At 47.9% G+C, this 21,519-nt stretch overlaps 2 protein-coding genes across 2 annotated transcripts in view; both read right to left on the bottom strand.

Annotated features, from left to right (window-relative positions):
- LOC309400667 (GTPase IMAP family member 9-like) overlaps positions 1 to 11,935 on the bottom strand; it is a 22,180-nt gene extending 10,245 nt beyond the window's left edge. Inside the window, exon 1 of the mRNA XM_081969252.1 lies at positions 11,826 to 11,935. Within this exon, the coding sequence (XP_081825378.1) occupies positions 11,826 to 11,861 (36 nt within the window). The 5' untranslated portion in view covers positions 11,862 to 11,935. The remainder of the gene's footprint in view (positions 1 to 11,825) is intronic.
- On the bottom strand, positions 11,861 to 21,519 carry LOC309400327 (uncharacterized protein; the record flags this gene model as incomplete). Its single annotated transcript, XM_081968740.1, has 4 exons — positions 21,423 to 21,519; positions 18,810 to 18,942; positions 11,973 to 15,049; positions 11,861 to 11,887 (listed from the first exon to the last, which is right to left on the bottom strand). The coding sequence occupies exons 2-4, from the start codon at positions 18,904 to 18,906 to the stop codon at positions 11,861 to 11,863; spliced, it is 3,201 nt and encodes a 1,066-aa protein (XP_081824866.1). The 5' UTR covers positions 18,907 to 18,942; positions 21,423 to 21,519.

The following is a 21,519-nucleotide window of genomic DNA, read 5'->3' as shown; positions in this document are numbered from 1 at the left end:
TCGGGCAGGGCCGCTGATGCATAGCGAGGAGCCAAGTATACAATCAGCAAGCCCAGCTGCCTCCCTGGGCCCCATTTCACACCAAGGGACTCACATCCGGAGATTTGTGGCACAGTGAATTCCCTCGGCTCCAGACTCTCCCGTATAATTACCACCACCCCGCCATCCATACCCTGGGCCCGCGGCTGATGAAATGCACGGTAACCTGGCGGGCACATCTCCACGAGTGGCAAACCACCCTCGTGGCCCAGCCAGGTCTCCGTTATCCCTGCAAGGTCCGGCTCCCCCTCTGAGATCAACTCATTAATGAGGGGGGCCTTGTTAACAACGGACCTTGCATTGCAAAGCATCAGCCTGTAGCAATCACTGGCCTGGATTGAAGCTGGGCCCAAGTACAAGATAAGTTTCGTTCTTCTATAAGTTTCTATTCCTGAACATTTACAAGATTTCCTGTAAATCATATGACCATGAACAAGCTATGTGTAGCATCATGTTTCTGTATATGTGGCAGCAGTTATCTATGCTTATGCTTGACTCTCTGACCAATAGAATGTTACTTCTTTGTGTAAGCTTTCCAATAAAAAGAGGTCGCACGGAGCAATCGGTGTGCACCCACCTCGAGGACTTCATGGTGTCGAGTCGTTCTTGAGCCAGGTGCCCCCGTGCTGTGGCATGCACCCTTGCGAGGGTCCCCGGAGAAGCAAGCCTCCCCCCCGGTCCTTGCAGGTGTCAAGGACCCCGAGCACCAGTGCAATCTCACAACTGGTGACCCCGACGTGATTCCTGTCTAGGTTAGCATCGCCTTCACCCCCCCGTCTTACGCACCTGGCAAAGGCTTGATCATCGTAAATATGGGCTCCTCACTTTTCAAAGTTTCGTCAGTACAGGGACAAACTTTTTACCTTGGTGGAGAAGGAAAATTGCTTGCAAAAGGTTAACGGCACCACTATCTATCCTCTTTCTAAAGTTTCTTTAAGTAAATTTTTCCAGTACTTAGAAAAACAATGTCCGGCTTATCTGGAAAAGGCTCCATAAAAATGTCTATGTGGGAGATTGGGAATTTATTTCCACAAGACACAGAGCCCCTGCAAAAGTGTTATTTATCAAGTAAAAAAATTTTTTCTCCAAAATTATTTTCAATTGGCCTTTCAACTCCTTATGGAGATGTTAATTTTTCAACTCCTCCATGGTTAGAGGAACAATTAGCAAAAGAGGAGGGGAATAAACATATGTTTTCTGCCCCTCCACCTAAATTTATTCCACAAGATCATGAAGTAATTAGTTTAAAGGATTGCTTTTTTCTACCCTTCCTTACCCTGCTTCGCAAGAAAAGTTTGACTCTGTGTGTCTGCTTCTTACCCCCCCCCCCCTTCTTTTCTTTCGAAAGAGTTTTGTGCTGGTTTATGTTTCCTCTCCCCCCACCTCCCCCTCTCCGGGATGTCTGTTGTTTCCCCCCCACACACACACGCACTTTTCCCTCTTTAGAAAGACTCTGTGTCGGCTTCTGCTTGTTGCTTTCCCCCCACCACCACTTTCTTTTCTTTTGAAATGTTCCCTCCCCCCCCCCACCTTCTCCTTTTTTTTTTTTTTTTTTTTTTGAAGAGCCTGTATCGGTGTAACAAATTGCAGGAAAATAACAGAGAGATAATTTTCAGGCTCAAATGGAATTGTTGGTGAAATTAGCAAAGGGAAATGTTACATTTGAATGCTGGACTGCAATTATTGGTTTTGAGAATGATTTTGATATGGTAGATATGATTATATATTTATTTAGTTTTTTGTTGATTTAGATTTATGTTGTAGAATTGAATTTTTTATATAAGTGTTAGTTATTGGCTTTGGTAAATTATTATATGGATGATATTTTGATTGGAGCCCCAAAAATATAACCTAATTGGCTTTTAAAAATAAAACATGATTTTTTATTGGAAGGAGCGCAGAGAAGGGTAACGAAGGTGATTGATGTGAGGTTGCAGGAACTGGATATGTTTAGCTTGAGAGAAAGAAGGAGTAGGGGTCAAGGAGAGAGATGGCTTGGAGCTGGGGAGAGATTTCCTAACAGTTAGAGCAGTTGGTCAGTGGAACGGCTTGTTTCCAGGGGTTGTGAATGCCCCAACATTGAAGGTCTTTGAGAGGATGTTGGATGGTTATTTGTCTGAAACGGTATAGGGTTTCCTGCCTAGGCAGGGGGGTTGGATTGGAGAACCTCTAGGGTCCCTTCCAACTCTGTTATTGTATTGTATTGTATGAATTGTAGATTGTTCCAGTAAAGTATAACTGCATGAAATGTTATAATCTTTTTTGCTCCAAATTTTTTTTTGTTTAAATGAACACGGAGTTATTTTGCTAATTAATTTATGGCAGCTATTGGGGAATCTTTACTTGGGTTCGTCCGTCTGTGTCTGCCGCTACTTAAAGTTTTTTATTTGATTTTTTTTTCTTTTTCGTGCCCTTGCTATAGTTGAAAAGATTAATGAGATTTTGAGCATTCCATTTGTGGTTTGCGTAACTTGTCAGCTAATTCTTTTGATGTTTTTTTTTAAGATAAAAAGGCTCCGTTTTAAAATGTTTTGCCATTATTATTTTTTTAGGCAGTTGTGAATTTAGGCAGTTGGGTTTGTTGTAGAAATTGGACTGATTTAATTAATATTATTTTTCCTATTCCAAAATTTGATTTTTAATTTTGTTTTTAAAATAACTTCTTTTTTCAGTGTGCTTTAACTGACTATGTGGTCTGTATGACTTTTTTGCTTGCCTATTGTTTTTGATTTTTTGCTTTCATAAGACTGTTTTTTTTTTTTTTTTTTGATGGAGGATGAAATTGCTTATAAGGACTCTTATGAAAGTTTCCTACCTTGCAATACTGTTGTTTTTGCAACACTAAAAATTGTCTGTTGCTATTTTAATTTTTCACATTTTTTTCTTAACAAGCTTTTTAACTATATTTCTGACTTTCATTATGTGTGTTAATTTATTTTTAATTTTCTAGGTATTTTTTTTAACTACGTTTTTTTAAAAATTTATTTTTGATTAATTTTTTTTTCATCAAAATGCCTGGGAACTGGCACACTTTTGCCATAGGCCACTCAACCAGGTCAAGCAAATTGTTTCATTTTGCTCCCAGTGTTTTGGGGCATCCCCCTCTGGGGACAAGGAAGTTAATTTTTATGATTTGGCCTTTAATCACTATGGCAAATAGATGTCACCTATGTTTCCTTTTTTTTTTTGGTTTTTTAAAAGTAAATTTATTTATTTAGTTAGGGGGTTGGACTAGAAGACCTCCAAGGTCCCTTCCAACTCTACTATTGTATTATTATTGTATTATCTATTTTTTAATTTTTGGCCACATTTTTTTATTTTTTTTTCAGCCTTTATTGCCTGCAAACTTTTCCTTTTAAACACTGATAATGGCCTGGACTATTTTTCATTGGCTTTTTGTAATTTTGTACTAATTGGAACATTGTTTTAAATTTTTGGATTTTTTTTTCCTTACAATTCCACAGGTTAGGCCATTGTGGAACGTGTTAATTGGTCCTTTAAGGACTATTTTTTCAAACAAATAAAAAAGAAACAAAAGGGATTTTGGGTACCTAACAATTTGGTGTACCCCAATTTGGCTAATTTGGCATAGGTAACATAATAGATTTAAAAAGTTTGTTTGCCTCCCCCGCAAGGGGGACGAGGATATGCTGTGCTTGCTTTTACAGATTTTTATGGATTCTAGTATGTGATGTTTGTCTAGACAAGAATATTGTCGTACCAGTTCCCAAATCCAGTTCCAGAGATGACCAAGATGACTTTACAGACAGCACAGTGGCCAATACGATCTTGCCAAAACAGCTGTCCGGTGATATGGAAAACCAAAAACCACCAAAGCAGTGCTGAAACAACGACACGAGAACTTATGTGCTGCCATTTTTGCCAAGTTCTTAGTCATCATTAGTCATCATTTGTTTATGTTTACTTGTTTTGTCATCTCACCAAAAAACTCATTTGAACAGTGACTGCAATAAAAATCTATGGGTGCAACTAACATTACACACACTGACTTGAACTGTACATGAAACATTTGCTTTCTACATGCTTGGATCCTGTTTGAATCTTGTCTGCAGTAATTCAACACTTCTTTGGTTCGAATTATAAGACTATCTTTCATTGAGGATTAATTGTTTATGATCCTCCCCCTGATGCAATTGTTTTGGGTGAGGGGTCTCTACCGGCCGCCTTGAAAGAGGCGGTGGTGAGGCCCCTGCTCAAGAAGCCTTCCCTGGACCCAACGGACCTAGTCAATTATCGTCCAGTCTCAAACCTTCCTTTCTTAGCGAAGGTTGTAGAGAGTGTGGTGGTACAGCAGTTCCCACGTCACCTGGAGGAAAATGATTATCTAGACCCGCGCCAGTCCGGCTTCCGTCCCGGGCACAGCACGGAGACGGCCTTGGTCGCATTGGTGGATGATCTCTGGAGGTCCAGAGATAGGGGTTGTTCCTCTATCCTGGTCCTATTAGATCTCTCGGCGGCGTTCGATACCATCGACCATGGTATCTTGTTGCACCGGCTAGAGGGGTTGGGAGTCAGGGGCACCGTTCTACGGTGGTTTGGCTCCTTTCTCTCTGACCGGACGCAACGTGTGTTGGCAGGGGAGCAGAGTTCGACCCGGAGGTCACTCACATGTGGAGTGCCACAGGGATCGGTGCTCTCGCCTCTCCTGTTCAACACATACATGAAACCGCTGGGCGAGATCATCCGTGGTTTTGGGGTGGGATATCATCTGTATGCTGATGATACTCAGCTATACATTTCCACCCCGAACCACCCCAATGAGGCCGTCGAAATGATGTCCCGGTGTTTGGAGGCCGTACGGGTCTGGATGGATGGCAACCGACTAAAACTCAACCCTTCCAAGACGGAGTGGCTGTGGCTTCCGGCCCCCCGGTTCAACCAGGTGCTTCCATCTCTGGCCATTGGGGGCGTGCAACTAGCCCCCATGGAACAGGTGCGCAATTTGGGCGTCCTCCTAGATGCCCGGCTGTCCATGGATGACCATGTAACAGCCGTGGCAAGGGAGGCGTTCCATCAGGTCCGCCTGATGCGCCAATTGCGCCCCTTATTGGACCGGGATGCCTTACGCACAGTCACCCATGCGCTAGTGACGTCTCGCCTGGACTACTGCAATGCTCTCTACATGGGGCTTCCCTTGAGATGCACTCGGAGACTACAGTTGGTCCAGAATGCGGCCGCGCGGGTGATTATGGGGAGGACTAGATACTCCCCTGTAACACCTCTCCTGCGCGAGCTGCACTGGCTTCCTGTGGTCTACCGAGTGCGTTTCAAGGTTTTGATTATGATCTTTAAAGCGCTTCATGGCTCAGGACCTAGTTACATGCAGGATCGCATCCTGCCCCACACATCCCTACGACCAATTCGCTCACACAGAGAGGGACTTCTCCGGGTGCCGTCCTCCAAACAGTGTCGGGGGGCGACACCCAGGAGCAGAGCCTTCTCTGTGATGGGCCCAGCCCTGTGGAATGACCTCCCCCGTGACATCAGGATTATTTCCGATCTCCGCTCCTTCCGTGTACAGTTGAAGACCCACCTTTTCCAACTATCTGGCCTGGCTCAACCGTAATTTTTTCCGTTTTTTCCCGACTGTCTTTTAAATTTTAAATTTTTTATTGTATATTGGGTTTTATTATGGGGGTATGCAAATGGTTTTAATTGTCTAAATGTTGTAATTTATTACCTCCTCCGTACGTGTATGTCTTTGTATATATGTATGTTTATGTGTTTGTACACATGTGTTATGTTTTATATGTTTCTAGTGTACGCCGCCCCGAGTCCTGCTTGGAAAGGGAGCGGCTAATAAATTCAATATTATTATTATTATTATTATATTTCCATAGTAGCAGTTCCTAAAAATGTAATATGTGTTAAAGTAGTTAACTGTATATTTTTAAGTAATAAGCTTCACTGTTTGTATATTAGTTCACCTGTTTTAAATTGTACAGCATTGAGAAGATTTCCTTTTATTTTGCTCTTAATAACAGTCATGCCTTTCCTAATGCTGATCAGGAGTGTTGGATGTGCCTTTCTTCCCAACCACCATTTTATGAGGCCGTTGGCTCACCCTTCCCCTTTGTAAATGCTACTTCAGATACCACATGTCGTTGGAGTAATTCTTCTATTACTGTTTCTTCTATTAGTCAGGGTTGTTGCATAGGCTATGTTCCCTCTAATTATTTACAATATTGTATTAATGCCTCTACAGATTTATATCATCAATGTATGATTTATCTGCCTAAATCTCGGATGTCTTCCTCAGTCCAGTCATCGGGTATTCATGGGGGCTGGGTGACTTTGTTTTCTTCCCACCCCACTGCCGATCTTTCCAATTATTTTACAGGATACTTTTTTATTCCCACCAATGGCTCCATTTGGGCTTGCTCTACAGGAGCCACTGCCTGTGTCCAAGGAGACATTCTTCAACAACAACGCTCCTTTTGTATCCAGGTCCACTTGTTGCCTAAGATATCTGTTTTTTCTAACTCTCAATTTATTGATGTCATGGCCCCCTCTCACTATTTTTTGAAAGCCAAACGAGAGATCGTTACAGCACTCACTCTGTCGGTCCTTTTGGGCCTGGGGGCAGCAGGAGCTGCCACCGGAATTGCTGGTCTCCTGGTTAACGATCAGCAAATTCGCCGACTTAGCACTGACGTTGATGCTGACCTCCAGCGCATAGAAACATCCATTGTGGCCCTCCAAGACTCTTTGACCTCTCTTTCTGAAGTTGTCTTGCAAAACAGACGTGGGTTAGATCTTTTGTTTTTGAAAAGCGGGGGATTATGTGTTGCCCTAAAAGAAGAGTGCTGCTTTTATACAGACAGCTCAGGTATTGTACTTGACTCCATGGCAGAATTGAGCAAACGCCTTAAAGAACGAGAAAGGGAAAGGCAAGCAACACATAGTTGGTATCAAGGTTTGTTTACTCTTTCTCCTTGGTTGACTACTTTGCTTTCTGCCATCATAGGCCCCGTAATATTTCTCCTTCTTGTTTGTACAATAGGACCATGTGTGCTGGGAAGATTGCTTAAATTCTTAAAGAATCGCTTACAAACTTTGGATGATAATGTTGCTGAAACACGTAAGATGGTTCAATTTCTTAATCATGTGGTTAAACATTCAGGTGATGATGTCAAACAACCGCTTTTAAATTTCTTTGATAATGAAAGCGACTTAGAGGGGGAACTGGATGCCAAAGAGGTGTTTGGTGAGAGTGGTAGGTTGGAACCGAAGGGTCTCAGCCTGCTACCTCAGACCTGCACTCTGGAGGCATCGAAAGCCCCTGGTTTTGAATTGCTTCAAGAAAATAAAAACAGAGGAAATGTAGCAATCACTGGCCTGGATTGAAGCTGGGCCCAAGTATAAGATAAGTTTCGTTTTTCTATAAGTTTCTATTCCTGAACATTTACAAGATTTCCTGTAAATCATATGACCATGAACAAGCTATGTGTAGCATCATGTTTCTGTATATGTGGCAGCAGTTATCTATGCTTATGCTTGACTCTCTGACCAATAGAATGTTACTTCTTTGTGTAAGCTTTCCAATAAAAAGAGGTCGCACGGAGCAATCGGTGTGCACCCACCTCGAGGACTTCATGGTGTCGAGTCGTTCTTGAGCCAGGTGCCCCCGTGCTGTGGCATGCACCCTTGCGAGGGTCCCCGGAGAAGCAAGCCTCCCCCCGGTCCTTGCAGGTGTCAAGGACCCCGAGCACCAGTGCAATCTCACATCAGCCTCAGGCCTGGCTCTGTAGGTCCTGACCACCTCGGCTGCGAGGGTTGGTACAAGCGACCGGGCGTGTCCAACAGCCACGGTCTCCCAACCGACTACAGGATTTTGTTCGGTCTTCTTGACCTTTCAGGACCGGCTCTATGGCTTCTGTGCCTAAGAGATGTTGTATCTCTGCCTCCATGAGGTGTTTCTTTTCTTGGGACCTGGGGACAGGGCACCTGAGGAATCATCGTGGGGGAGTGGAGAGAAATTCTAAGGTGAGTCCCTGCCTCACAATTTGGAAGGCCCAAGCGTCGGATGTGGTCTCCGCCCACTGATGGGCGAAGGCCAGTAGCCGCCCGCCAATGGCCCTGTCCCCGTACGAGTCACCGGTACCTCCAAAAGGACCGGTTGCCGGCGCCACGAAATAGCCGCCTTGCCTGAGGTTGTGACTGACCCTGTTGGCGACCTCTATCTCTGGCCCCCAAACGGTCTTGGTTCCTGTCTTGTGCCTGGCCATAATTCCTGTTATATTGTGAGACATAGGAGGTGTTATTGAAGCCCGAGTCACCCGCCCGGAATGGCTGACGCCTAGTATATGGCTGCTGTCTTCTATCAGTACGCCTACTGGTGGAAGGGAGTACCTTACGTTTATCCCGGGTTTCGATGAGGATGGGATCGAGTACGGACCCAAACAAGGCCCCCCCCCCAAAGGGTGTGGAAGCCAAGCACCATTTGGAGCGCACGTCCGCTTGCCAAAGGCGGAGCCACAGCAGGCGGCGCGAAGCCACGTTGGAAACTACAGCCCGAGATGCAAATTTTGCTGCATTAAGGATAGCGTCTGCTGAAAACTCTAAAGCCGCCATCAATTTAGTAACATCCTGATGGAGACGCATCTCCTCGGGGGCAAGCCTACTCTGGAGTTGTCTAAGCCAAACCAGGGATGTGCGATTGAAAAAGGATGCCGCGGTGGCAGCGGGTAGGGCCCAGGCCGCGGCCTGATGAGTCTTTTTAATGACTATCTCAGCCTTGCGATCCTCCGCTTTCAACCCTTCAGAGATCTCCGATGGGATCAATGCAGGTGAAGCCAGAGCCGTAATGGGGGCATCTACAGTGGGAAACTGGAGAAGAGTTTCCAGTTCTGGGGTAGAGTTGTATAACTTCTTGTCCCCATTACTGGGCGGAGTCACAGCAGTTGGCTGATTCCACTGCTTTTGGACAATATCCATAAACAGCTTGGGAAAAGGAATGACTTCCTGCTCAGAAACTTGTTCTGCAAATAACAAGCCTAGTTATCTGCGGGATCGTGTCCTGCCCCATACATCCCTGCGACCCATTCGCTCACACAGAGAGGGACTCCTCCGGGTGCCGTCCTCCAGAGAGTGTCAGAGGGCGGTGCCCAGAAGTAGGGCCTTCTCTGTGGTGGGCCCTACCCTTTGGAATGACCTCCCCCCAGACATTAGGACAACAACTGACCTCCGCTCCTTCCGTATGAAATTGAAGACCCACCTGTTCCGACTAGCCGGCCTGGCATAACTCTACAGCTTCTCCACCCCTTGGTCATTTTAAACTGTTAATTTTAGTTTTTAAATTTTTACTGTCATTGGGGTTTTAACTTTTTCTAAGCACTGTAATTTATTTATTTATTTTTACCTCCTCTATATGATACTGTCTTGCTTGTTGCTTTTGTACGTCGCCCCGAGTCCCTGTGGGGAGAGGGGGCGACTAACAAGTTCAAATAAATAAATAAATAAATAAATAAATAAATAAATAAATAAACAAACGTTCAGTTGCATCCAAGCCTACTTCAGTAGTAGCCTGGGTGGTAGCTCCACCCATATTAGTGGTGGCCTTGGCCTTAAACAATAATGACTTAAAGAGTGTAGGCCGGAATAAGCCAGAAGAGGTGTTCTGGTCTTGGACCGGGCCTTCATCATCCGAAAATTCAATATCTAATACTTCCCCTTCTTCCACTAAGGCTGATTCCTCACTATATTCAGAAGGTACAGGTGAGGAAGGCTCGGCCTGAGGAATAATCAAATCCCTAGGCGCGGCTGGGGCCCTGGGAATGCTTGATCTACGATGCAGCTCTGCATCCACACCTTTGGAAATCGCTGCTGAGATCATGCGGTATAAATCTGGGGGAAGGCCCAGATCCTGGTTCTCCACAGGCCTGAGGCCTGCAGCGGTGGGGGTAAACGTGGCAGAAGGGCCTGCTACCGGGGGATCATGGGCCGAAGCCATGCTTATCTCAGATAGGCCCGGAGGAGAACACGCCCCCAATTCCCCCTCCTCAGAAGTGGGTACCTGGGGCAGATGAAGGTCAGGGGACCACCCTTGGTTTCCAGGAGGGTGCAGAGAAGCGCTGGGGGGAGACCGCTGAGGCGCTAAGATAGGGGGTGAGCTACCGGCCACACGAGGGGACTTGGCCACTGCTTTTGCCTTCTCTTTGCGTTTAGTGGCCCTATCAGTGGCTGCGGAAGAAGGACGAGGCCTATTAGAAGAGGCCCTGGTCGTGGCCCTGCCAGGCCTCGGGGAGCCTTGGGCCTCGCTATGGGGTGGGGGAGGATTAGTGGGCTCCACAATACCTCCGGAGGTAGCAGACTCTGCCATAATAAACTCGAGTGAAGAGAAGTGAAAAGGCTCAATCTCCCTGCACAAAGGCTCAGAAGCACTAAAAGTGATCAAAGAGCTCTTGCAACAACCGTCTCACAGCCGAGCGAACAAGGCAATAGAGAAAGCGAGGGAAGGATCCGTTGACGCAACGTCGCTAATTAGGCGGGAAGAACAGGACCGCCCCTTAGCTTTGCAAAGCGCGCGAAATCAAGCCGTCCAAAATGGCGCCCGCCATTCAGGCGGGACTTTTAAACTGCCGGTTTGAATTGCCGACGCCTGAAGCAGCCGGCGTTCGCAAACCTGCGCTGGGAGACCTTGCCAGCTCAGCATTCAAGCTATTAGGACGAAGCCTCTGCTCAGTAAAGCGGTGCGGCGCGGCGAACCAACACCGGAGCGCTCAAAACAGCTGGGGAGCGGCGAAACGACTCCCGATCGCTATAGCACTATGTTAGGCAGCGCGAGCACAGCCCTGTTCGTACGATCGTTTCTGGAACCAAATGCAGCGCTAAAAGGAATCGAGCTGACAGCGAACTGCCGCTACCACCTTTTTATCAAAATCACCTCATTCCATACAACAGTAGAAACATTGAGAATCCAAGAAATCCTGAGTAATTTGTCGATTAGTCTAGAGAGAAAATAGATATTCGTCTCTTCAGGCTGGACTGAGTTAAAAAACTGACCTTTCCAGGCAGAGGAGGCGTGGTCATCTAATTTACATAACTCAGTCTCTAGGCTAATGGACAAAGTTAACCCATGCTTGGCATCCCCAAGCAGCGCACAGGAGAACATCCAAGGGGATCGCCTCATAGCCAGATTCCACAAAAAGAACCCAATGAAGCCTGGGGGGAAATCACCCCCTTAATAGGCACACCTGTACTCAAATTATTTTTGCCTTGCACAGGTTGCTTTCCAGGAGTGACAGAGACCAAATGTCAACTTGTGAAGCTTTCCTGGTCTGCTCCCAAGTTGCCATAGGAAAGGGGATGGGAAATCACAACTCACAGCTGCACCCAGGAATTTCCACCCCAGTCGAAACAAAACACATCCTAGCTGCCCGAAATCAAGGCCACAGTGACCCACAACGGCTGGAGGGAGTGACTTCTACGACCCACAAAATTGCTTCATTGGGGAATGCAACTGGTGACACACCTTGGGAGGAAGGGAAAACAGGGTGAGGGGCAAGGCGTGACCTAGGTGAAGTCAGAGCTGGCATGGCACTCCTAAGAAACAACTGGATTTTCTCACTAAATGGTTTGAGGCTCTTGCTTTTATTAGGGTGCTGGATGGGACACTGACATCAACTATTCTACTATCTCCAACTTGTCAACGTAGTCATCGTTTTCCTCCTCCTCCTCCTCCTCCTCCTCCTCCTCCTCCTCCTCCACCACCACCACCACCACCACCACCACCACCACCACCACCACCACCAGCAGAAAGTTACCTCAGTAGGCCTCCCCGTGCGACAGATGCAAGTCATCACCTCGCTCCATTGATCGAGCCCTCCTTGAGTCACAGACGAACATCGGAATTGGTACAGACGATTTAGGTCGATACCTTCCAGGATGAATTGATCCTTAGGGCCTCTTGCCTGGAGACTTTTCCAATTCTCCTCTCCAAAAAACCGATATTCCACCAGGTACCTGGAGACTGAAGCCTTCTGAATGGTTCCTGGATCAATAATGATCAGAAAACATTTTGGTTGGACTAGGTCAACCTTAAGAGAGGGAGGTCTTCTGAGAGCAGCTTTCAGCTCCTGTCGTTCCTTGAGGACCTCCATGGTCAAGATTAAACTTTTGGTTTCCAGCATCTTTAATGAGTCAAAAAAATCCTTCATGCTCTCAGTGCTCATTTTCCAGAACATTTCAGAAGCAGCATTACGGATTCCTCCGTATTTTTCATGAACAAAGAGGGCTGAATGGTTGAATCTGAAGTGCAGAGGGATTCCTGACTCGTCCTGAGCACATGGCAGGTCAGCCTCCTTGAGGGCCTCCAGGACAGGTGGGGTTCCCCCATCTGCAAAGGTGATCAGGAGTTGGACGTTATCTTTCACGTCTTTTCCCAACCCGGAGAGCATGGAATCAAAGACGCATTTCTGGGCATGAGTGGAATGGGAAAGGAAGGCCTGGGCCACGAAGCAGATGGCATCCACCTGGTCAATGCCCCCTGGGGTGGAGAAAAACTCCAGGAGCTTCTCCTCAACCAGGTTGTCTTGCTCTGCGCCTCTTGGGCCTCCAAATCCTGGAGTGTCAATGATTGTGAGAGAATAGGGAATTTGGAAGCCCTTCTGATGGTTCACCACGTAGGCTGTGACTTCAGATGTCCTGCTTCCACTTTCGCTTCTCTGAGTGGTTTCATGAATGAGTTTGAATCTGAAATTATCTTCCCATTGGACACCCAGAATATAATTGATCATCCCGTTGATCAGAGTGGTTTTCCCACTCCCTGATGCTCCCATCACCAGGATCACTTTGTTGGGCACTTCCGGGTTCTCCTTTCCAAGCTGGTACAAGAGAGAAGAGGTGGAGGCATCTGAGGGGACTTTCTCCAGAGGAAGAGCAAAGAATAAGGGCTGCCTTTCCTCCACCAGGGAGCTTTCCTGAATGAAATGGTCAGCTACATTGCCTGCACCTTCTCCCTTCAGTGAAGTGAAGACCTCCAACTCCTCGCTGGGGAGACTAAAGGCTCCATTATCACACAAGGCGGACACCCGTATTCTATATGTTGTCTGGGGCTTTAGACCTTTGATGGGGTAAAACTCTGTTTTTCTCCTTGTCCTTATTCTAGTCCATTGGTCCTTCCCAACTCCAGCCTCCACCATTCTGTACTCCACCTTGTACTCCTTGACCACAACTCCTGAGGCAACGATGCTGGGTCTCATCCAGACCACAGAGATGACAGAAGATGCTGCAGTGACCATAGTTAATTTCTCAGGAGGGCTTGTGGGAAGGGTCTTTATGGTCAGGCTCAGGTCACTGGATTTACTAAGGCCTGGCTTGCAACAAGCAGCATACTTGAACTGGTACTCTGTGTCTGGAGGCAAATCTTTCAGCAGGAACATCTCCCTGGCGTCCTCTGTCCTCACAGTCTTCCAGTTTTCTTCCCCTGCAACCTTGTACTCTACCACATAGTTGGAGATTGTAGCCTTTCCATATTCAGCTGGCTGAAACTTCAGCTGAATGCTGTCGTGTCTGAGTTCACTGATCAGGAAAGGGAGAGGTTTTGCAGGCAACTCAAAGTTCTTGCTGACCAGCTCTCCATCTTCATAAAGGTATACTGAGGCTCCTGGGGTGTCCACATCTGGGAGAGAGGCCACAACAAAGCGGACATTCTCCTTGGATTGGTTGATACTGAAAAAGTCTCGCATGGATTTGGCAGCTTGGCGAGCATTGCGGGTCCTCTCCTTGTCCTCAAACCAGGCCGTGTCTTCCTCCTGCCCAGGAGTGGACCTTGTGGACTTACCTGATTCTTGAGAGAATTGCTCCTGAAGCCAGTCCTGTAAGCTCAACAGAAATGGCTCCTTTTTATATAAAGAGGTGAATATAAAGGAAACTACATATACATTCTGGGAGTCCAGAACTATTTCTTCCAACTTGTTCTGAGATGAGATAACTTCTATATTATTTAGAATAGTCAGATATGATTTGACAAAGTTCATTTCACTTTTCTTGGAGTCCAGAAATCCACAGAGTCTTTGGCTGTTGAAGGGTGACTGGTTGATGGACATCATGATATCCACCAGGGTCCCTTCCTCCTTTCCTCCTCCCCGGATGGAAGGCAACACTCTGGCCAGCTGTTTCTGGAAAATCTGCCTGTGTTGCTTTAACAGATCCTTGAACTGCTGGATCTTCCTCTTGATGTCAGGGAAGGTCTCAGCAATGGGATTCTTGGCTAAATCGTGGCTTTGCATCTGGATTTCATTGAGTTCCTCCAAAATCTTTTCAGCATCAAAGATCAACATTAGGCTGATTTCACGGACCATCTTAGCAGCTTTGGTGTCCAGCTTGGTCAGTGGGTAGAGCCAGATCCTCATAGGCACAGCCTTCTCCCCATGTTCCCCTAACATTTTTGGTAGAGTTTCATAAACCTTAATGGCATCTTGGAAAGTCACTGGATTTTTCTCCAGAGAAAAGTCTCCGTGGAACTTGCAACTAAAGCACAGAGCATTCTCTTTCTCCTCCTCAGTCAATTTGACCTCTGCTTCTCCCGTGATGGATATCAGCTTCTTGACTGTAAGCTGTAGACTTCCTTGAATATTTTTCACCATCTCCATTGAAGAAACTTCTCGGTCAAAGACAAAGAAAGCCTGGGCTCCGTAGAGGATGGCGGTGACCACATGGGTGGCTGTGCCCTGCTCAAAGACAGCTGGGTAAGAGATATTCTCGGTTCCTAGGTGGCTCATTGTCAGCTGTTCATACCTGGTGGTGGTTTTGTACTGAAGGGTGACTCTGGCCTGTTGCTTGGACTTCTTGGTGTCATGGAGATATTCAGCTGACCCGCCCACTTCAACCATCCCCCCCAGGAAACTGGCCTTGAGGGATGCTGAGATGTTCAGAGCGGAGGCCTTGTCATTTATGCTGTCAGAAGCAATGATTTCAGTGGCTGTCTTGGGCTGAGGCTTGATGGTCAGGTCCTTCTGAAGAGAGTTGTAATCCCAAAGGGTGACCCCTGCATGGAACAGAAGAAAACAGGCAGATAAATATGAAACCAGACCTCCAAAAAACCTGCAGCTGGGTAGAGAGGATCCAGAGAGGTTAGATAAGCGAGACATTATGTACTCTAGAGGGTTCCTTCATTTGTTCTGTCTGGCCAACACCAAGGAAGCCTCCTACATGCTTTGCAAAATACCAAACTGCAAAGGCTTTTGACTGAGTAAAGGGGAATGGGAATTCCTCAAGAGAGATTTCCCACTCCCGGGAGAAACCATGTTTTTCATCATATGTTCCAATCAGTGGTGGGTTTCAAAGATTTTTGGAACCTACTCTATGGGTGTGGCCTCCTTTGTGGAAGTGGCTTGCCAGCCATATGACCGGGTGGGAGTGGCTTGTTGGCCATGTGACCGTGTGGGAGTGGCTTTGCAGTCATGTGACCGGATGGGAGTGGCCAAGACGATGTCACTGAATTTTTTGCCCCAATGGATGATCTACAAAAAGAAGATATAAAAAAGGAAATTTATTATTTTGTGCACTTACTACTTAAATAAGATTGAAATAAGTACACAAAACAATAAAAGAGCTACTTACAGAAGGTAAGTAGCTTACTACTTACTACTTGCATTTCAAAGGGAATAAATACATATTTAATTTTACACATGTTAACAGCTGTTGGAATTGTGTTTGCACAACAGTGGAAAAAACAAAGATATGAAAATGAATAAATATTAGAATGTGCAAGAATGAATAAATTGACAATTAAAATCAAGAAGGCTTTGAATACTTTTTCATGTGGAATTTGTTTTATCAATTGCTAACTAACAGAAACAGCAATTAGAAATCTAAAAGTATGAAAGAAAACACCAATTATGAAAGGAAAGGTCATTAAAATGTATAAGGAAATATTATTAGTACTTGATCATTATTAATGTGTAGATAACTGCGGGACATTACACCCCCACCCCCACACAAGCTATGACAGTGCCAGGAAAACACCAAAAACTAACAATTTCCCCCCAAAAGACTGCAGATGAAACCAGTTTTTTTCTCTAGTAATGAAATGTCTGTAAGAAAACCACCAAGCTCAGAAAGCAGCAAGGGTTCCACTATCCCCCACCTCCTCTTTCTCCCTTTCTTTCTCCTTTTTTGTCTTTTCTGCTCCTTCCGCCCCCACCCCACTCCCTTCTAGCACTGATGATGTTACCTAGTTTGGAGACAGTCAGTGAGGTGAACCGCGTGGTTGCTCGGATCGCACGGGTGCAGCCCAACCGGAGAAGTTTCTCTTCTCAGAAATGTCTTCTCGGTGGAGTCTGGCAGCCTGCCTGTCCCTTTCAGGAGCTCCACTGAGAAGACAATTCTGAGAAGAGAAACTTCTCCAATCAGGCTGCACCCGTGCGATCCGATCAACCACGCGGTTCACCTCACTGACTGTCTCCTTGGCGATGGGGCGACGGCTGCCGGCGCTTCACCAGCTCGGGCGCAACCGGAGAAGTTTCTCTTCTCAGAAATGTCTTCAGTGGAGCTGTGGCAGCCTGCCTGTCCCTTTGAGGTACTTCGAACCCCGGGAGGGAGGGGGCGGGTGGGGCGTAACTCCAGCCTCACACACACACAAACATTGCCCAGTAACCCTAACCTTCGCGCTCTTATCCGCACTCTTGTCAGCTTCTCACGACTGCAATAGATGTCCAGAATTGGCTTTTGGGGCTAGGGTTTCCGGCCCCCGCCGCTTCTGGACGTCTATTGCTGTCGCAAGGAGCCGAGGAGTGCGTGGAGAAGAGTGCGAAGGTTCTTGGCGCTCCGGGAAGATACGAAAGTGGCTGGGAGAGGCACGGGGCTTGGTTTAGCCTCCCTGGACATCGCAGCAGCAGCCCCAAATGTAACGATCTCACCATTTTTTGCATCGGGGCATGCTGCAAGGGGGGGGGGGGAGTGAAGACCTTTTCCAGCTGGTGCAAAGGACTTCCCTGGACTTGCTTTAGTGAGCACGGGCCCGCACCTCCACCACCAACAGTCCGGAAAAGGTCTTTACACCCTTTCTTTTGCAGCACGCCCTGATGCAAAAAACACCAAGGCCTTGCAAGGGCCCCGAATTTGGGCCGGCCGCGCCGCATAAGCTCCCGCCACCCCCTCCCACCCCCGTGCTTTCTGGCGGACCGGCACTATAAGTGAGCCTGGGATCCTTGCAAGGCCGCAAAAGGTCACCGGACTCGCTTATAGTGCAGGTTCATGGCAGCCCTTCCCCCCGCCCCACGCTTAGTTGCAGCTTACTTACCTTCTCGGAGTCGGCAGGCAGCAATAGAGCGCCAAACAGGAAAAAAGGTAAGTGGGTTTAGATAGGTTTCTTAGAGGCGGGCGAGGCAATTGGTGAGGTAGCCAATCAGTGAGCGGTGGGCGGGGCTAGGATAGTGCAGACGGGCGGGACGAGCGAGCGGGCGAGCGAGTGAGTGACAGGGGGGGTCAGGAACTTACTTCCGGGTTCATTGACCATCCGGTTCGCCAAATCCGGTACAAACCGGCAGAAACCCACCACTGGTTCTAATGCATCTTCTCTGTTCAGACCCCCTCAGGAACAGCACCTGCACATTCTTCCCTTCACCACTCTGAGTGAGGTCTGAACTGCTTTTTTACACCATTTTCCAAACCATTTCAGTGACTTTGGTTCAGGAGAGGAAAATTCATCCCGTGATTGGCAGTCAAGGGTGCCCTGCTGTGTGCCTGGCGAAAGGGTGGATATGAATTCACAGGCAGAAGCCCCTGCTTGGCTAGCTGCTACCGTGTTTCCCCCAAAATAAGACCCCCCCTGAAAATAAACCCTAGCATGATCTTTTGGGTGGGGTTAATATAAGCCCTACCCCAAAAATAACCCCCCCAGAACAGCACAGATACCGTTAAATCTGACTGCAGAGGGAGAGTCTGGGGGGTGGGAGACGGGCGATCCGGATTTGCCACACAGCTGCCTGGTTCACGGGAGACTCGTGGGAGGCTTGTGCGGTGACACCGGCAGCAGGCAGAGACGGAGGCATGGGAGGGGGGAAAACAATCCTGATGCCTCACATGGGCGCCTACTCCATGCAGCCACAAGCAAGCCCAGAGACGGCGGGATGGAGTGGATGGTGCGTTGGGATAGCCCGCCTCCCCCCTGTGACTCTGCCGCCTCCTAGCTCCACCACACACTTTTCATCCAGAGGGAGAAGAAGCTTCGTCTGCTTGCAAAGGGGACACTAATTGCTCTGTTTCAAAGTGTCCCATTTGCAAGCAGACGAAGCTTCAAGTCCGCCTCATTTCTCCATCCGGGGAAAAAGTGTTTGGGTGCCTATGGAGTTCTTGCGAACGGAGCGTTTTGCCTGGCTCCGTCACTTGGCCTTCCGCTGTGGCCTTCCGCTGGTGCCAGAAGTGAGCCAGTGGCCATGTGGATTCCTGCTGCACGTGGCTGTCAGTGCTGCCGCAGCAAGGCAGTTGTGCTGTGGAGCCACAGGGCCTCTAAGGTCAGCCAGTGTGCATGTCGTTTACTTCCACCCCTGCCTCGTCATGGTGGCATTCAAAAGAAGGCAAGACACTCCCTGTAAATAAGCCCTAGTGCTTATTTCAGGACCCAAAATGAAATAAAATGGGGTCTTATTTTGGGAGAAACACGGTATTAGCAGACCCTGGGCCCAGGAATCCCACTCTGAAGTGTCCTTGTGCTGAGCTTGTGCATTGATGGCAGCTCCAGCCTTCTTCCCGCCAGAGTTTCCCCCAGGAGATGCCCCTCTGCCTTCTTCTCTTCCGGCTCCTACCTGGGATGAGGGCGTCCTTGCGGCAGTCGTACAGCATCCCCAGCTGGAAGGGGCGGCCCAGGGCTGGGGTCTCAATGGGGTCCTCGGCCTGGGCCATGTTCGGCTCTTGCGTGTCGCTGAAGCTTCAGGTTCCCTGAAAGAGAGGAGAAACTTCTGGAGGACGCCAGAACTAACCGATGACTCTCTGAAGGGATGCAGGATGTGGGCACAAGCCACCCTCCAACCACGGATGTCGGTTCGGTTTGTCAGGGAATTCTGCAGCCTGTGTCCAAACCGAGTCAGAAAACTCTGATGCGACCTTAAAGTTTTATATAAATGAATTTATATTTACAATATATGGCAAACAAGATGGCCACGAAAGCTGGAGCATCATGAGGTAAATCGTCAGGTAAACCACAGAACAGCAGACGCAGAAGAAAAAAGGCGGGAAAAAGAGAAACTGCCCCTTCTCCCCCAGCAACCAATCATAATGTAGATTGCCTCATGTAGGGGCCTATCGTGCCTTCCAACCAATCGGCTACAACCATGTGCTCTGTCCATTGTACACTTTGATTTATTAAATGAAATATCTTAGAACGGGGGTGTCAAACTCACATCGTCATGTCATCATCATGTGACGTATCGGGACTTTTCCCTTTTTTGCTAAACTGGGGGTGCGGGTGACCTCAGGCCATGAGTTTGACACCCGTGTCTTAGAACCACTCCAATTTTACACCTGAACAGCATTTAAGCCGAGTTATTCCACAAGATCTTTGTCTCTTTGTATACTCCGTGGCTTTGCGATGACATCAACCAAATTGTTTTCTGACGGAGAATAAATTAGGGCTATTTTGTGTTGGGCTGCAAATTTTTTAACAACTGGTTCTCTTGCCATTTGTGTACATGATGTGTTGTCTTCAGACACTGGTATAGCCCTCTTCGCTTCAATATCTACATTGTTTAACTATTGTGTCTACCGTGTTAACTCTGAACACAATTCTGACAACGCTATGAGCTCCGCCTCAGCCGTGGAAATGGCAACGGCAGTCTGTTTGCTCAATGGCCAATCAACTAGTTGTGTGTTTGCACACAGGACAATACAATCCTGACGTTGACTTTCTATCTTGTACAGAGATCATTGAAAAGCGCAGCCAATGCCGTTTCTCTCCCGTATCCAAGCCTGAATTATGACGACTGCTAAAAGGCCCAGATAATCCATTCCCTCCACAAACCTCTGGAGCTGCCACACAGCCACCCTCTCCAGAACTTTCCCCCAAAAGGAAGATGGGTCCATCTTTGGAATCGCCAGGCAGCAACCCCTCCCATTCCGATTCAGAATAACAGAGCTGGAAGGTACCTCAGAGGTCATCTAGTCCAGCCCCCTGCTGAAGCAGGAGACCCTTACAGAATCATAGAATCACAAAGCTGGACAGGTCCTTGGAGGTCATCTACTCCAACCCCCTGTTCAAGCAGGAGACTGTTACAGAATCATAAAAGGACATAGTTGGAAGGGACCTCAGAGGTCATCTAGTCCAACCTTCTGTTCAAGCAGGAGACCCTTACAGAATCAGAGAATCAGAAAGCTGGAAGGGAACTTGGACGTCCAGTGTTGAAGCCCCCACGAGGTCTGGTGGCCAGATGTTCCACTGGTTAATTGTTCTCACTGTTAGGAAGTTTCTCCTTAGTTCCAAGTTCTTTCTCCCTTTGATGAATTCCCATCCATGGTTTGAAACCAACCAAGGAGAGAAGCACCATAGAACCAAGGAAAAAATCCCCGCTTCCTTCCACTCCCCCCCCCCCCCACAGAGGGCTAAGTGTGATCCCTCCAGGAAGACCAAAATTTGGAATTGTGGGCGGGGGAGATGGAATTGAGGAGGATAATGGGTGGGTGGGGGTGGGAAGAAGACGTTGCTTCCCTGATCTCAATTCCTGGTCTCACCTTATTTGGCTGCCAGGAGAGAATTCAGCAGCCTTCAGAAAAGGAGCAACTCCCCTCCCCAAATTACAACACACAAACCCAACAACAACACAGGGGCTTCTGTGCCACACTTGTTGCTAATCCACTTGCTTTTCTCCCCCCCCCCACCTGAAGTTGCCTTTCCTAACAAGAAAGACGGGATCCTAAATATCTCAGGATCCCCTTCGCAATGTTAGGATCTCAGCTACTAATTTCCCCCCATTGGCCTCCCTCCCCTCCCCCACTGACTTTGCTAACATTAGGATCTCCTCTGTCCCATCCCTCCGTTGGCTTTTCCCAGAGACCACCGGCCTCTTGCTCTCTGCTGCTCCCTGACCCGCTTCCCCCCACAGGCCCAGGAGGAGCTCTGCCCCTACTCCCCCCTCCACCCTGCGGCCCTGTAAAATGCCCACTTGGGGGTCCTGTGGGTCCTGTGGGGTCCCCTCTGGTTGGAGGGATCCGGAATACCGGGGAGGGGGGGGGGGCAGGTGGATCTGCCAGTCTCATCAGCTCTTCTGGGTTAACTATCCTAAAAAGTCTCCCTGAAATGGGGACAACTTTTCCTCCCCATCCTTTGAGGTCTTCTTCAGGGTCTGCTCCAGCCTGCGAGGCTTTGGGAAAGGATGGAGGAAGCAGAGGGTCTTCCTCAAAGCAGGAGACCCTGGGAAGCCCCTTACCTGCCCCACCCTCTAAAGCTGTCCAGGAGGGAGCAGCTGCAGCCCGCTTCCTCCAAAGGCTGGACCTCCGCTCTGCTTCTCCAGTCCCGGGTTCAAG

The sequence above is a fragment of the Natrix helvetica genome, assembly GCF_964273705.1.
Source record: "Natrix helvetica genome assembly, chromosome: W".
Classification (NCBI taxonomy): Eukaryota; Metazoa; Chordata; class Lepidosauria; order Squamata; family Natricidae; genus Natrix; species Natrix helvetica.
Note: the sequence above shows the minus strand (reverse complement) of the source record. Positions and strands in the feature narration are given on the sequence as shown.